The sequence below is a fragment of the Chlamydotis macqueenii genome, chromosome W, assembly GCF_036417535.1.
Source record: "Chlamydotis macqueenii isolate bChlMac1 chromosome W, bChlMac1.mat, whole genome shotgun sequence".
NCBI lineage: Eukaryota > Metazoa > Chordata > Aves > Otidiformes > Otididae > Chlamydotis > Chlamydotis macqueenii.
The window spans coordinates 35,296,138-35,312,472 of NC_141592.1; the positions used below are offsets into that span (position 1 = coordinate 35,296,138).

General features: G+C 47.7%; 1 protein-coding gene across 5 annotated transcripts in view; it reads right to left on the reverse strand.

Moving 5' to 3' along the window:
* Nucleotides 1-16,335, reverse strand: part of LOC104480483 (SET-binding protein) — a 287,448-nt gene that overhangs the window by 178,579 nt on the left and 92,534 nt on the right. For 2 of the 5 annotated variants that reach the window (XM_086769716.1, XM_086769714.1), the window contains exon 4: nucleotides 295-307. The exons of 2 other annotated variants lie outside the window; for them this stretch is intronic. In XM_086769716.1, coding sequence (XP_086625842.1) covers nucleotides 295-307 — 13 coding nt within the window. Of the gene's footprint in view, nucleotides 1-294; nucleotides 308-6,126; nucleotides 6,139-16,335 lie in introns of all 5 variants that reach the window. One more of the 5 variants, XM_086769713.1, reaches the window with a different exon arrangement.

A 16,335-nucleotide genomic window follows, 5' to 3' on the forward strand; every position in this document is an offset into this window, starting at 1 on the left:
ACGTTTATAATATGGCCTTTCCGGTTTAAATACTGCAAGATACTAGGTAAGAAAAGTGAGACACAGCCCTTTGTTGCCTCACCACCTCAATAAGCCTCCCTGGTGAGGGTTGCCAGAAGGCAGAGGCAACTTTTGATCCTGGAAATATGGCCCAGAGCCAACAGTCACTCATCCCCATTCAAGCAATCCCTCAGTGGGCTCAACAGCAGGGGTTTGAGCTCCCAGGGGTGCCAATGTGAGGAATTTGTCCCCGCTGGGCCCTGAACAGGAGACTGCTAAATGGCAATTCTACACTTTGGGTTGAAAGCTGGGAAACCGCCTGGATCTGTTGGATCTGTCAGTGGTAGCAATGCTTATCTGGTATCTTCTTTCCAGACCTCTCGTTGCTCTTGAATGTGAGGCCACTACAAACAATTTCAAGTCACATATTTGGAAGCAGTATGGGTTTATAGTTTCCACAGATGTCTTTTTTTTTTTTTTTTTACTTGAACACTATCTATTTAAGTATCAGTCAAAGTACTCTTGTTCTTCCAGAGACAGACACCATTTCAGGGACCAAGCCTATGCCTGCAATAAAGCCCAACCAAGTCAATGTTTTCTTGGATGAGAGAGACATGACCTAAGCCTTATGCACTGTGGTGGGAGAGATGTTCCCATCTTTGACTTAGATTCAGATGCAAATTCAGCCAAAGTATTACTGGAGATCAGCCCCTTACCTCCGACTTATGCCATCTCCTCTGTGCACTGCAACCCTGACCTATTAGGAGGACTGTAAGAGTCGCCCAAAATCCTGTTGGTGTTGCTCCGCTCTGCACATCCATGGCAGGAAGAGCTGCCCCAAGCCAGTAGCCAGTGGGCTGGAGGATGCTCTGCGGGGACAGTCGGTGGGGTTTTAAAGGCAGTATACAGCTGCGTGAGCATCTGGTTGTGCCTGAGCTAAGGAGCATCACTCCCATAATTAATTTAGGTGCTGTTCTGTGAGGATGCAACTTTCTTGCTTCTGTCTCCCAAGAGTAAACTTGGGTACGAGGCTCTATAAATGGTGTATACGTAAGTGTTCCTCTGAGCCACTGGTGGATGAAGGCAGAGAAGTGACTGTAAACACACTGGGGTCAGTTGTCCTTCCTCTCTTCATATTCATCCTACAGACAATTCCTCTTTGCATCTGTGAGCCAAAATTTCTGTTTTTTTTTTTTTAACCTATGGAATCATTGAAATCTCCTCCAAGAAAAAAAAAAAAAAAGGATGGATTTATCAAAATCTAAAAACAACTGTAGGCTTTTCTCTGAATGGACTTGGTAGGTTTTAAATCATTTTGTAACCTGTAACAGCTAAGGACCCATAATGTCAATCTCATTTGTCATGGGTGCAGGGGGGAATAAATGCCCATTACCAAAGATTTGTTTATGATTCCACTGAGAATGCAATACAGGATGAAAAAAAAAGGAGGGGGGAAGGAGATAGTAATTTCTTCCCATTTCAATAGCTTGAGATACTTGTTTTTAAACAAAATGTAACTGGCCATTGGTATGTGGCAGCAGAACTACGAAGCAAAGGGAAGAAAAGATAGCAGTGAGTTAGAGGGGTTTCATAAGGAGAACATGATGGGGTAGAAAGGAGACTATAACAAATATGGAAGGCAGAAACTCTTAATAATTAGTAGCGTGGCATAATCTGTAGGCCTTGCTCTGGTGTGACAATACATCAGACTCCAAGTCCCATGAACCTCATGCTTTTGGCTTCAGGTTGTATCCATGGTATGGAAGACACTAAAATGGATATGAGTAACTATAGCTATATCTGTATTTATATATGTATCTATATTTATATCTACATAATCTATATAATCTATATCATCTATATCTATATCTATAATCATATCTGTATCTATCTATATCTATACCTATATATAGAATCATAGAATCACAGAATGGTTGGGGTTGGAAGGGACCTTCAAAGATCATCCAGTCCAACCCCCCTGCCAGGAGCAGGGACATCTCCAACTAGATCAGGTTGCTCAGAGCCTCATCCAACCTGGCCTTGAACGTTTCCAGGGATGGGGCCTCCACCACCTCTCTGGGCAACCTGTTCCAGTGTTATATATATACCTCTTTAGCTCTATCTCCATATCTATATCTATCTTTAGCTACATCTACTTTAGGACCATGATTTTTATGCAAAAGTTTACAGAAGACAAACAGAAAATGGCTGCCTGAAGGATGGCACAGAAATTTAGAGGAGAAAAAATGTGACAAAAAGAGACAAATGAAAGATTATACATCCCTGCATTGTCCTCTTCAAAAGCAGCTTTTAAATGATTGTTTATAACAAAAGTTGGTCTGTGTGCCACTGGTCCTGACTTTGGTGAAAGCTTCTCATTTTCCCTATGTAATGCATGAATTTAACCTGAAGGGCAACATTATCATTTGACCCATGAGAGTGTAAGCCCCAAAGATCATCAATTCCCTTAAATTTGTGGCCCAGCCACTCATTTAACGCCTCCCCAGCAGCTCGAAATAAGACTTACAGTTTGATAGGTCAAAGTGAAAAGGGGAGGAAAGGAAGGGGGAAGAAGAAAAAAAAAAAGACAGACTGATTGCCACAGCAATAAAATTAAAAAAAAAAATACAAAAAAAAACCCAAGGAAACACTCCTCAGTTAAAGCATTGTCAAAAATATCTATATGGGGAGGAGCAATTTTACAACCTCCTGTAACCCAATGGTCCTGAGGTATTGCCTTTCACCAACTACCCAGGAACAGGCCTCCAAGAGGTTGTAAAAACACCATCCATTATTCCCAGAGACTGAGGCATCATCTGGAGGGGCATTCCAGTACCGTGAGGCTTTGCTCTCAGCACGGGCATTGTGCATGGGCGCAAAGCCTCAGATAGGGTGAGTGGGTTGGAGAAGAATATAGGGTACTCATTCCCCTCCAGCTCCTGCCCCAAGGTCCCTGCAGAGCCCCCGAGCCCTTCTAGGGTGCTGGCAGGGTGCTTTGTGGATGCAGATGCAAGGGACCTCACTCCTGCCTACGTCACAGGGATGCAGGCAAGGATGGACACAAATGATGCATTTCAATGTGAAGGGCACCCTGGGCTCTGCCTGACTCCCTCTCCAAGCCCATCATCTTTGCCAGACTTGTTTGGCCTTGCCCCATGTGTCTGGCTGCTCTTTGGTTACTAGTTTTCTCCCCATTTCTTAATGCTCTGCACATAATTTCCCATTTTTTCCCCTTCCCCTCCCCTCACGCTAGTGATATGTTTCCTGAATTGCTTTTTAATCTTCTTTTTTTTTTTTCTACACTACATGACAGCAATAACCAGAGCAAGGGAAATGACTTAGAATGATAGAATCATAGAATGGTTAGGGTTGGAAGGGACCTTCAAAGGTCATCTAGTCCAACCCCCCTGCAAGAAGCAGGGACATCCCCGACTACATCAGGTTGCTCAGAGCCTCATCCAGCCTGGCCTTGAACGTTTCCAGGGATGGGGCATCCACCACCTCTCTGGGCAACCTGGGCCAGTGTTCTATGACTCGCATGGTAAAAATTTTTTTCCTAATTTCCAATCTAAATCTACCCCCCACTATTTTAAAACCATTACTCCTTGTCCTATTGCAACAGGCCCTACTGAACAGCCTCTCCCCATCTTTCTTATAGGCCCCCTTGAGGTACTGGAAGACCGCTATCAGGTCTCCCCAGAGCCTCCTCTTCTCCAGGCTGAACAGCCCCAACTCTCTCAGCCTGTCCTCATAGGAGAGGTGCTCCAGCCCTCTGATCATCTTCATGGCCCTCCTCTGGACCTTCTCCAACTGGTCCATGTCCTTCTTGTGTTGGGGGCTCCAGAAGTGGACACAGTACTCCAGGTGGGGTCTCACCAGGGCAGAGTAGAGGGGCAGAATCACCTCCCTCGACCTGCTGGCCACGCTCCTCTTGATGCAGCCCAGGATGCGGTTGGCCTTCTGGGCCCCAAGGGCGCATTGCCTGCTCCTGTTGAGCTTCTCATCCACCAGCACTCCCAAGTTCTTCTCCTCAGGGCTGCTCTCCATCCATTCTCCGCCCAGCCTGTATTTGTGCCTGGGATTGCCACGACCCAGGTGCAGGACCTTGCACTTGGCCTGGTTGAACTTCATGAGGTTGGCACGGGCCCACCTCTCCAGCCTGTCAAGGTCCCTCTGGATGGCATCCCTCCCTTCCAGTGTGTCGACGGCACCGCACAGCTTGGTGTCGTTGGCGAACTTGCTGAGGGTGCACTCTATCCCACTGTCCATGTCGCCGACAAAGATGTTGAACAGGGCCGGGCCCAGCACGGACCCCTGAGGGACGCCACTCGTGACCGGTCTCCACATGGACATTGAGCCGTTGACCACCACTCTCTGAGTGCGGCCATCCAGCCAACTCCTTATCCACCGAGTGGTCCGTCCATCAAACCCATGTCTCTCCAGGCTACCTGTCCTTGTTTCCACCCTCTATAGGCTTTCCTCTTCACATTCAGTTGGTCCAGGAGCTCCTTGCTCATCCACGCCGGCCTCCTGGCCTTTTTGCCCGACTTGCTCTTCATCGGGATGCACCTCTGCTGAGCTTGGAGGAGGTGCTCCTTGAATATGTGTCGTAGTTCAGCCCCGATCGGGACCAGACTACGCAGTCTCTCTCTCGCTCCCCCCACCCTCCGAGAGAATAGGGGGAGATGATATAAGAAAAACGGCTCGAGGTTTGAGATAAGGACAGGGAGAAATCCTTAAAGTTACCGTCACGGGCAAAACAGACTCGACTTGGGGAAAACTATTCATTTATTTCTAAAATTAGCAGGAGAATGAGACAGGGAACAAGATAACCTCCCCCCACCCCTCCCTCTTCCCGGGCTTAACATTATCTCTACTACCTTCCCCTCCCGAGCGGCACGGGGGGGGGGGAAAGGGAATGGGGGTCGCGGTCAGTTCATCACGCGTTGTTTTTTACGCCGCTGTATCATTGTCGGGGGAAGAACTCCTCGCATTCCTCCTCTGCTCCAGCGTGGGGTCCCTCCCACGGGCCACAGTCCTTCGTGAAACTGCTCCGGCGTGGGTCATCTCTTCCACGGGGTGCAGTCCCTCTAGAACAGCTGTCCCAGCGGGCCCTCCAGGGGCCACAGCCTCCTTCAGGCACCCACCTGCTCTGGCGTGGGGTCCTCCACGGGCTGCAGGTGGATCTCTGCCCCTCCGTGGACCTCCATGGGCTGCAGGGGGACAACCCGCTCCACCATGGTCTTCACCACGAGTTGCAGAGGAATCTTGGCCAGGAGCCGCATTACTCCTCCCCCTCCTTCTTCACTGACCTTGGCGTCTGCAGCCGTTCCTCACAACAGGCTGGCAGACGCCTCTCAGGATTCTTTTTACATCTTATTCACTTCTCATCTCCTCTCCACTTCTTGCAGCCGGGCCGGGCCGAGTTGGGCCCAGTCGGCTGCCCGGCGGGAGGCCAGAGGGTGAGGCCTGCAAGGCCCATGAGGCTCGCGCCTCCCCCTCTCTGCCCCCCGCTCAGCTGCGTCACATCTTCTCCTCTTTTTCCTGTTTTCCCCTACTTAAATACGTTATCGCAGAGGCGTTATCACGGGACATTCTGCTACCAATTGGCTCGGCCTTGGCCAGCAGCGAGTCCGCCCTAGGCCCGGCCGAGTCCACTGAACAAAGGGGAGTGACTTCTAGCAGTTTCCTACAGAAGCTGCCACCTTAGGCCCCCCCTCACTAACAAAACCAGAACAATATGGAACAACTGTCCTGGGCCCCTCTTCCCTCCAGGGCCGCCTCCCATGGCACTTTGCCCATCAGGTCCCTGAAGAGGCCAAAGTCTGCCCTCCTGAAGTCCAGGGCAGAGAGCTTGCTGCCTAGCTTCCTCGCTGCCCCATGGATCTTGAACTCCACCATGTCGTGGTCACTGCAGCCAAGGCTGTCCTTCAGTTTCACATCCCCCACCAGCCCCTCCCTGTTGGCGAGAACACGGTTGAGCATGGCACCCCTCCTTGTCGGCTCCTCTATCGCCTGCAGGAGGAAGTTGTCATCCACGCATTCCAGGAACCTCCTGGACTTTCTGTGCCCTGCCGTGTTGTCTCTCCAACAGATGTCGGGGTGCTTGAAGTCCCCTATGAGGACCAGGGCTTGTGACTGCGAGGCTGCTCCTATCTGCCTATAGAGCGCCTCGTCCCCTCTGTCCTCCTGGCCAGGTGGCCTGTAACAGACCCCCACCATAATGTCCCCTATCTGTCCCCATCCTCTTATCCTGACCCATAAGCTCTCTGTCAGCTCCTCCTCCATCCCCAGGCGGAGCTCCACACACTCCAGCCTGTTGCTGACATAGAGAGCGACACCCCCTCCTCGTCTCCCCTGCCTGTCCTTCCGAAAGAGCCTATATCCCTCCATGCCGACGCTCCCGTCATACGAGTCGTCCCACCACGTCTCCATGATGCCAACGAGGTCGAAGCCCTGCTCGTGTGCAAGCATCTCCAGCTCTTCCTGTTTGTTCCCCATGCTGCGTGCATTGGTATATCGACACTCCAGCTGGGCCCCCGACAAAGCCGACTTGCTGGCTGGAGCAGCAGGAGTTCTTTTGGTCTGCAGTTTAGGTTCCCTTGCACTTACCTGCGATCCTTCCCCGGCTTCTGTACCCTCGGTGCTGGCACTGGCACCATGCTGACAGCGGTGGGCTGAACTGTGCTCCCCCTCCCCCAGCAACACTAGTTTAAAGCCCTCCGGATGAGCCTGGCAAGTCTTTGGCCAAGCACACTCTTCCCCTTCTCAGTTAGGTGCACACTGTCCGCCCCTAGTAAACCTGGCTTCTCAAAGCACGCCCCGTGATCTAGATACCCAAAGCCCTGGCTGCAGCACCACTCCCTGAGCCATGAGTTGACCTGCCAGATACATCTGGCCCTTTCAGGCCCCTGCCCTTCCACTGGGAGGATTGACGAGAAGACCACCTGCGCCCCAGAGTCTTTGACTGTTGTACCCAGGGCCCTGAAATCCCTTTTGATGTTTCTCAGGCTGCTGCCAGCTGTGTCGCTGGCACCCACATGAAACACCAGCAACAGATAGTAGTCCGTGGGCTGTATGAGGCTTGGTATTCTCTTGGTGACATCCCTGATACGAGCCCCTGGGAGACAGCACACCTCCCGAGAGGGCACATCAGGTCGGCAGATGGGTGCCTCTGTACCTCTCAGGAGGGAGTCACCCACTACTACCACTCGTCTCTTTTTCTTGGTAGCACTAGTTATCACACGGGCCGGTTGGGCTACCTTGCATGGCTCCAGTGCCTCCCCCAAGGTGCTGGGTCTTACTTCTTCAGTCTGCAGAGCGGCAAAGCGGTTCTGCAGGGGCACCTCGGGGTTCAGGGGAAGCTTCTTCCTCCTGCTGCCCCTTGCCCTTGCAACTTTCCATTCATTGGCATCTTCTGCCTGCTTACTTACCTCGTGTGTCAGTGGGGGGGGCGGGTTGGTTGGTTCACTGGGTGCTGCGGTTCCGGTGCAGACTGTGCCTGGAACCAAGTATCCAACTCCCTCTCAGCCTCCCTGATGTCCCACAGCCTCCTGACCTCCTCCTGCAGCTCAGCCACCTGCCGCAGGAGCTCCTCCACCTGGGTACACCTTCTGCAGGCAGGGCTGCTGCCTGTCCCTGCCCCAGGAGCAGGGTCCAGGCACTGCCTGCAGCCCAAGGTCTGCACTGCAGCCTCTTCCTTCGACTTGCTTATGTGTGTTGAAGAAACTCTTGGAGGCTGCAGTACCAGTCAGCCTGGTTAAATAGACAAGATAATCACAAACCAGTGAGGACACCAACTCTAGAAACCAAATCAAACCACATACACCCCCAAAAGATAAAATAATAAAAATCTATGCATAGAGAAAGTCTTCTCTGCCAAGGACCCCAAGAAGGTGGGGGACCAGTGGGTCTTCCAGAAACCAAATCAGAGCAAGTTTTCATGGACACCCCCACCTGCCTCCTATCTCCAAGGCTGTTGTCCTTCTCCCCTTCCTCAAGCACTGCAGGATGCTACCAAACAGTTTTCACACTGCAAAGCTCACATTTTTTTTTTTATTTTAATCCAACACCATACTCGTTATAAGAGTGAGGTGTTTGGAAGTAGCATTTGGCTCTGGGTCAGGGCCAAAGCAAGACTTGCAGTCTCACCTGCATTCCCTGGGTCTTTTGTTTGGACCATGCTTCAGGTTCATCTTTACAGGTGTATTTTTCACCCTAGCTTTCAGGCCCATAGACCCAGGTATGTGCATACCCACCATACCATCCACACTGCTCAGTGTCTCCATTTTAATAGGTTTACTTCCAAGACAAGACACAATCCTAAACAGTCTCCTAGAAGAAGCAAAGCATAACTTCTGTGGGTGGTAGCCCCTTTTCCTGTCTCCCACTTGGTCCCATTTCTCCTTTTTCTTTACAAAAATGTCCAGCCAAGCACATCAGGGGCGAGAGCCCTCCTACAGACATCTCTTCGCATCCCAGTTGTGAGTTGAGACTTCGGTTTTTTTGCGTATTATTATAAAATCCTCAAGTGGTGGTAGTCTACAGGTGAGTGCAGCCATCTGCAGTCTCTGCTGCTGGGAGCCAGTTGAGGTCCCCAGTGAGTGACCTCACCAGCCCTTCCTCCTCAGAGATGGAGGGACCATCACCATAGGATCTCAGCTCAAGGATAGGGGCCCAGCAAATGTCCCTGAGTCACCTTGGCTCTTTGGAAATGTGGCAAGTGGCAGTACTTTCTCATTTGTTTTGCTTTTTTATGGTGTTCAGGTGCCTCCTGCAGCACCAGTGTTCTTGGTCCCCTGGTCCCTGGGGTGGATTAAGCCAGCTGGCCCCATACCTTGGGGCAGAGGTGGGGGAAGAGAGGAGACCTGCCTCCTGCAAGCCCTGTTTACACAGTAATGAATACCTCTCAGCCATATCTATTGAAATAAGTATGACATTATCAAACGGGGCCTCTGCACACTACCAGACGCTCAAGTGTGACTAAGCATCCAGCCTCTTGCTACAGGAGATAGGTTAAATTTACAGCCTGTCCTCCCCAGCCACAGCCAGGACCTTTGGAGAAAAAGGCAGATATTCCTCCCTGGAGCACAGGGCATCCATTATTGTCTGCCCTGATCAATGGCCAGAGGTCCCCGGGCAGAACAAAGCCCAGCACAGTCCCTTGAGCAGCACTTCAATCACACAGCACCAATTCAACCACAGGTCCAGCACTGAGGAAGAGGAATGATGGGAAAGGAAGCATGGGACACGAAGGCTGTCAAAGGCCCTGGTGATGGAGAGAGCAGCCTGCTAGCATCGCCTCCAGACTCCTTTTTGGTGCCTGGTTTGTTGCCACTTGTCAAAACAGGGAACAAAAGGGTGAGAGCTAAAAGAAATCTCTGAACTCATGCTTTTTACAAAGTGCTGGTGATCTGGATGCAATGGTATGGAGCAGGGATGCAACAAGGTGCATGAACCACATGGCAGGATCGCTTTCCCTTTTCCCCTTCCCTGGGGGAGTATGGCAAAGGGAACAACCCTATACAGCCCAGGACTGGTGCAGATGAACGGATGCCCTTGCCCTTTATGATACATCCATTATGATGCTGTATCTCACACATCCTGAAAAGAGCTCAATATACACCTCCATCAGCTTCATTCCCTCTGCTCTGCATAAAGGCTGTATTCAGCATGAAATTATTTCATCACAGCTGCTTAATTTATTTGCTTCGGTAGCAACTTTTTCTTCTTGTTGTCTGAAGAGCACATTACTCAGCGCTTTTCTTGTGCCATTTAATCCTAAATTTCTTCTCCACTAGCAAACCTAAATTTGACCTCCACCACATGTGGTCAAATCTATTGAAAAAGATTTGTAAAGTTTGATCAAATAATCAATTTATCAATACATTCAGTATTTTTAACATTCAGGCAGGGTATAAATACAGCAGGCAACAGGTTACTTGCAAGCTATCTGCTCTAACTCTGATTATCTATGATAAACGATCATGTGAAATCACCCAGAGACCTTTTTCTTGAAGGTCTTTGTATAAAAAATAGTATCTACAGCCAGTCGAGGCATCACCACCTACATATGATTACTAACTGTGTTCCCTCAACACACAAATTCAAGAACAGCCATTTCCTCACATTCACCTCTACAAAATACTCAGTTCCAATCCATTTCAAAACCAGTAGAGGATAATTGCTGAGTTAAAGTTCTGAATTCATTAGTACATCTGAAAATCCTTCTTTCTCCGGCTCCTCCTGTCTAGTCCAGCTCTACAAGGCGATGGTGACTGGGAACCATTCCCAGAAACTGAAACAAATCAAACAGGGAGAAACAAACAAACAAATGACCTGGGACAGCTGAAACATAATATAATTTGACGCAAGGAACTCTTTCTGTTCCCTAAAAGAATTAAATCCCAAGACACAGAAGTCCTTTCCATTGTAATTTTCCAGTTTGAACCATAGTGAATGAAGGATAGGGAGGCAATCAAAAGAATAACAGAGCATGTTAAGTATACAAGTCTAAGCATCTACTCTTGCATCCCACAGGTAAAAAAAAAGAATAAAGAAATCTCCTCAAAGGAAACTATAAATGCCTACAATGAAAAAGATAGAATTTTATGCGCCCAATTACATAACTGTGGAGCCAAGTGCACACGACTCCCATTTCTGAACAGAAAAAAAATCCCATCTGCCAGTAAAATCCATCTGTTTATTGATATACATTGCATTGCACAGTCTTTTCTGGATTGTCCACTTGTTAAGCAGTTCTGTAAAGTATTCTCATGTTTTCACTCTGCCCAGTAGCTTCCTCTGTAACCCATAACTGTGGTATAAAAATGTGGCATGCACTGAAATATCCAAGTAAATCTTTTGACTGTATATAGTCATATGGAATAGTTGGAACATGATCCTACTCCTACAAGAGAAGCCACATTGGATATCTGATAGCACAGAGAGGCAATATAACATCATTGTTATTGTTGTTGTTGTTGTTACTATTATTATATATCGTGTTCATTTCCTTTCTTATCATTGACAAGATCACAAAATCATGAGTTTATTTATCGTCATAGTCCTGGTTTTGGCAGGGATGCAGTTAATTTTCCTCTCAGTAGCTGGTGTGTTTTGGATTTCGTGTGTGAAGAATGTTCATAAACACCCTGATGATACCAGTTGTTGTGAATGAGACCAAGGACACCATCCTGCTTTCCAAGTCTCGCTAATGTGCAGATGCAGGAAGCTGGGAGAAAGACAGACAGCATAATTGACCCAAACTGGCCAAAGAGAGCGTTCCAGGCCATCAATGTCATGCTCAGTATATAAGTGGGGATTGGCCAAGGCAGGTATCTGCCTTCCTGGCATCCATCTTTCTCCTTTGTTTGCTGGCATCGTTCCCTCTACCTTGCTGGCTCCCTTTTGCTCCTTTGCTTGCTGCTCGGTTTTGTTTCCGTGATTGCTGCTCGGGACGGGCTGTATCGGTCATTGGGACATTGGGTGGTGAGAAAACACTTATTGTTCACTTTGTATGTTTTAATATCCTTATATTCTGTTATTATTGTAATTTTCCTTTGCTATTTTAGTAACCTGTCTTCATCTCAACCCACGAGTTCTCCTTCCTTCCCAATTATCTCCCCCATTCCTGCTGGGGAGGGGGAGGGTGAGCAAGAAACTGTGTGGTGACTCGGGCTAAACCATCACAGTCACTGTCATTGGATCCAGACTATCAGGATATGATCCTAACAATCCCAACAATCTCACACAAAGAGGAACCGCAGATTTCTATTTAGGGACATACTTTCTAGCTTGGGCCCATCTCAAAAACTTCTGTGTCTAATTAGGCATCCTTGACATATAATTGCAGGTCCACCAGCACAGTAACCAGGACTGGGATTGCTTTCCACTATAGCGGCAGCCTCTTGCTTCTGATGAAACCCACCTAAAGATTGGGCATCTACCATTGGAGATGCCCTCAAGCAAGGACAGCTTTTGGGAAAGCAAGAATTGGTGAACATCATGAGGAGAAGGATCAGAGCCTGAATCACCAAACCTGTAGCTCTTTGCTCAGCTATTGACTCTGGAAATCTCTCTATTCTCAAGGTGGGTGTGACCCCAGGCAAGCAAACTCACACAACCAAGACCACACTGGTCATGATTGCCCTATTAATGAGGAAGGTAGCAGGGCTGGTTTTAGATCTGCATCTCACATGGGATTTTGCAGGGACAACTTTGCTTCAGAGAAACCATTTTCTTCCCAACAGCGTGCCAAGTAAAACACTTTCCAAATCAGACGGCTACTATGTATGGTCATCCACCTCCCTTTTTAACTAATGGGGTGATACCCAGCCTCCAGTGCCTAGCAGAGGGCATTCAGCTTAGAAAATACTAATGTGTAAAAACATCTGCAGACTGACTATGTGAATGGCAATATACATTTTTAATTTGAATAATATGTGGTGTTTACCATAATCAGACAGCGCATTAACATGATTAAACCAGCACTGCAGATCGGAGTGGCAAGGCACCCGACTCGAGACTGAAGCCTTTATTGCTGGGAGAAGTGTGTCGTGCTTGTCCATTGAGCGCCTGCTTGCCCTGCCCTTTTGCAGTGTGAGTTTGAAGCTGTCATTGCAGGGGGCAAAATTTTCCTTGACAAGCAAAGAAATCCATTAACATGTTAACAGGTTTTGCGTGTACGTGTGGAAAATATTAAGCATGCCAACACAACAGCACAGTTAGGAGGATAATATTTATTCTAAGATAACAAAATGCTCAAGTTCTACTACAGGAGAGCTGGTGATGTGCTTTTAGCTATCCTGAAAGGCAGGAAAGGAATTGATTTTCAATAATGGTTAAAATAACAGAACTAAGAATCAGCAGAAATCACTGCTATTTATAGCTGCTAGCTTGTTGATCTCTAACTTTAGCATTCGTCAAATGGTCATAATTATATTGCTATGTATGATGGCTTTGCATATATCCTCCAAGTACTCTCCTACTCGCCACTGGGAGCTTTGCCATTGATTTTAATCAGGCCAGAACTTCACCCTTGTTTCAGCCAGCAGAAATCCTGGCACCAGAGCTTTTATTTGGAGCAAGTCAAACATGATGGAAAGTGGAAATGATGGCAAATGGACACAAAAGCTGCTCACACATTTAAAAGTGTGAGCATCCCGTTGTGGAGCTTGGGGGGTGGGGGTGGGGGGCGGGTGTCTGCTGCGTTAATTTAATTCTAAGCGTTGGAGAAACGTGAGCATGGATTGCTTTAGAAAGATAGTAACCAGGCACATAGGAAAGAAAAAATAATAATCAAACATTAAGCATAAGTGGACGGTGATTCACAATCCCTTTGTGTTCATACTTTCACTTGCAATACTTGGTTTCTCCCTGTCCATCAGATAACCACCCTTGCTTTTATTCATTAAGAAATTCGGCAACAAGAGCTATTCCAAAACACAGCAGCTGCAGAGCATTAAGGGGGCTCGAACCGTTAAGGGGCATCTGGAACATCTCAAAATTAGTATTGCATCAGTCCATAGGCCACAGATATTTCCATACAATGAGCACACTTCAATTCATTCCAGCTTTAGCTGTGTTCCAGCAGTATGCCCAGTACTTAAGACTAGGAAAGCCCTTGCAAGATGCACTGGTTTTGTGACTGTCAGGGAATGATTTTCAGCATATAATCTGCAACACAAAGCGAAGCAACCCACAACACAGCAGTAAGATCGTATCTTAATTTTTACAAATGCTTTGCTTATGACATGAGTGCCTGAAGTCAATAAAGTGTCCTTTTGAGCAAGATGCAATAAAAACTTGCAGGGCATCTTACAGAGTGTGTGCTCCGAATGCCTAAAGCAGGCAGAAGAAATACAGATCACAGTATAAGCACAACTTATGCAAGGAAAGGACTCTTTGTAATATTTTCTCACATCGCAGGACACCTGACAAGAGCAAGCAAAAAATCACTCTGCATCTAGTAACAAATCCAAACTTTTCATCTCTGTTTTTTCCAATTCCATGTCTAACTAGCACTTTCCTTGCTTCCAGGATGAAAAAAAATAATCCAATCCAGAGGTTATCCAGGTGCTCCCACAATATACTGGGCTGGGGCATGCAAGGGTCAGTCCTGATGGGGCTTGGTGCTTGCAATAGCCAAATGACTTCAGCAGGAGCTGAAGATGCTGGATACCCTGTGTTCAACACAGTGGATGCTTTTAAGCCTCAGAGGACTTGCTCACGGACTACAGGACTAGAAGGGACCTCTGTGGTGCAGCATAGGGCTCACTCACTCCTGGCAATCTGACTACAGAGTCACAGCAGGGCTTCCCGGAGTTTGACTTCAGCACTTGGAGGAGGAGGAAGGGTGAATTTTTGCCTCTGAACAGAATAGCTCAAACTCCACTTTTGGCGGTTCAAAGCACTCCTTGCTGCAGCTGACTGCACAGATAGGAAAAAAATGGGTTAAGGAGTGAAGTGGCTTCACTTGCGAGGCTCAGCTGGAGGTCCAGCCTTCATGGCAGAGCTGGCAGCAATGCTCTTCTGAAGCCATGGTGGAGGACGGCACAACATCTCACATGGATGAAGCTCCTAGTCTCACTTCGTGGAACTGAAATCTCATTAACTGAGAGCAACACTGCTGGAGGAGCCTCACACACAATCAAACGTGTCTCCCTACTCTTGTAAAACTCCTTATAAAGAGGGCAGATGTTCCCGATGGGATCAGCAGTGCCACTGGGACTTGGGACCATCAATCCCTGCTCTTGGTGCAATATTAGCTTCCAAGAGACAATGTCCTTCGCATTCTCACACTCCATACCCCATGGTATGATGTCACTGCTTAAAGACTGCCTCAGGTCAGTACCACATTCACAGCCCAGGGTGGCTTGAGACGTATTAAGATATATAGCTCAGGTTTGTCCCCTAGGCCCCTGAAGTATAGATCATTTTTAGAGTAGCTAAGGGTTGTGACCTATCTCCTGGACTATAAATCTAAGAGGACAATGTACTCACTCTGCTTCGCTCTTCATACTCTAAATCAAAAAATTATTGTCCAAAGACTGAATGGGGAGGGAATATGCACTTTTTCTGTGTAAGCAAAGAGGAGCAGGTATCAAAAACGTACAGTATCTGCAAGGCTCAGAGCACTGTAAAGGGGCTCTAATAAGAATTTACCAAATGGAATAACATGTGCAGTCCTTTCCCACATAGCCCAGGTTTGCTTGATTGTGTCTATGCTCAGTGAATGTGGAAGGACTAGAGATAAGAGAGAAAGCAAAGGTACAATATTCTAGACCTCTTATAGATTACAAAGGAGAAAGTAAAATGAGTCCTAGAACTGGGATCATTCCCTGCCTTGTGTTGCTGGAGAGTTCATTATCACCCCAAAGTCTTTAAATGTTTCTTTTCGTAAAAAATATTGCTTTGTGTTAAGCATTGTATATACAACTAGATGATTCTCTGTAACTTGTGCTCTGGAGAAAGCATAGAGGATGAGAAGTCTGGCCTTAATGGTTTGTGCATCCATAAACCATTTGGGACACCACACAGGTCCTGTCTGTGCACATCAGCTAGATTTAAATCGGCAGGAACACACAGTGTCAAGGGGACGTGCGCACTCCTTTCTCCCAGAGAATCACAAATCTGGCGCACTTGGACTATCAAGCCTGCTTCACTTCAAAACTGTCACTTCCTGTGATGCAAGAGCCTTGGACTTTCATTCCCAGGAAGGAAAATAAAAAAGGCCATTTGAACTTCTGGGCACCTTAGGCATTGCCTTCAGCACCCTCATAGCTTGCCAAGTCTTCATAGTTCCTTAACAACTCTGCGTTGAGAAGCGCTGTAACCCTGCGATGCTCCTCCATAGAGCCTGTCAGGATGAGCGCATCCCTTTCAACATCAGTGCTATCCCAGTTTAAAAATAGCAGTCAAGGATGGGAAGGGGAAAGAAAAAAACCATTCAAATCCAATTTGAATCATAGAATGGTTAGGGTTGGAAGGGACCTTCAAAGGTCATCAAGTCCAACCCCCCTACAAGGAACAGGGACATCCCCGACTAGATCAGGTTGCTCAGAGCCTCATCCAACCTGGCCTTGAACGTTTCCAGGGATGGGGCATCCACCACCTCTCTGGGCAATCTGTTTCAGTGTTCCACCACCCTCAGGGTAAAAAATGTTTTCCTAATATCCAATCTAAATCTACCTCCCTCTATTTTAAAACCATTACCCCTCGTCCTGTCACAACAGGCCCTACTGAACAGCCTCTCCCCATCTTTCCTGTAGCCCCCTTGAGGTACTGGAAGACCGCTATCAGGTCTCCCCGGAGCCTCCTCTTCTCCAGGCTGAA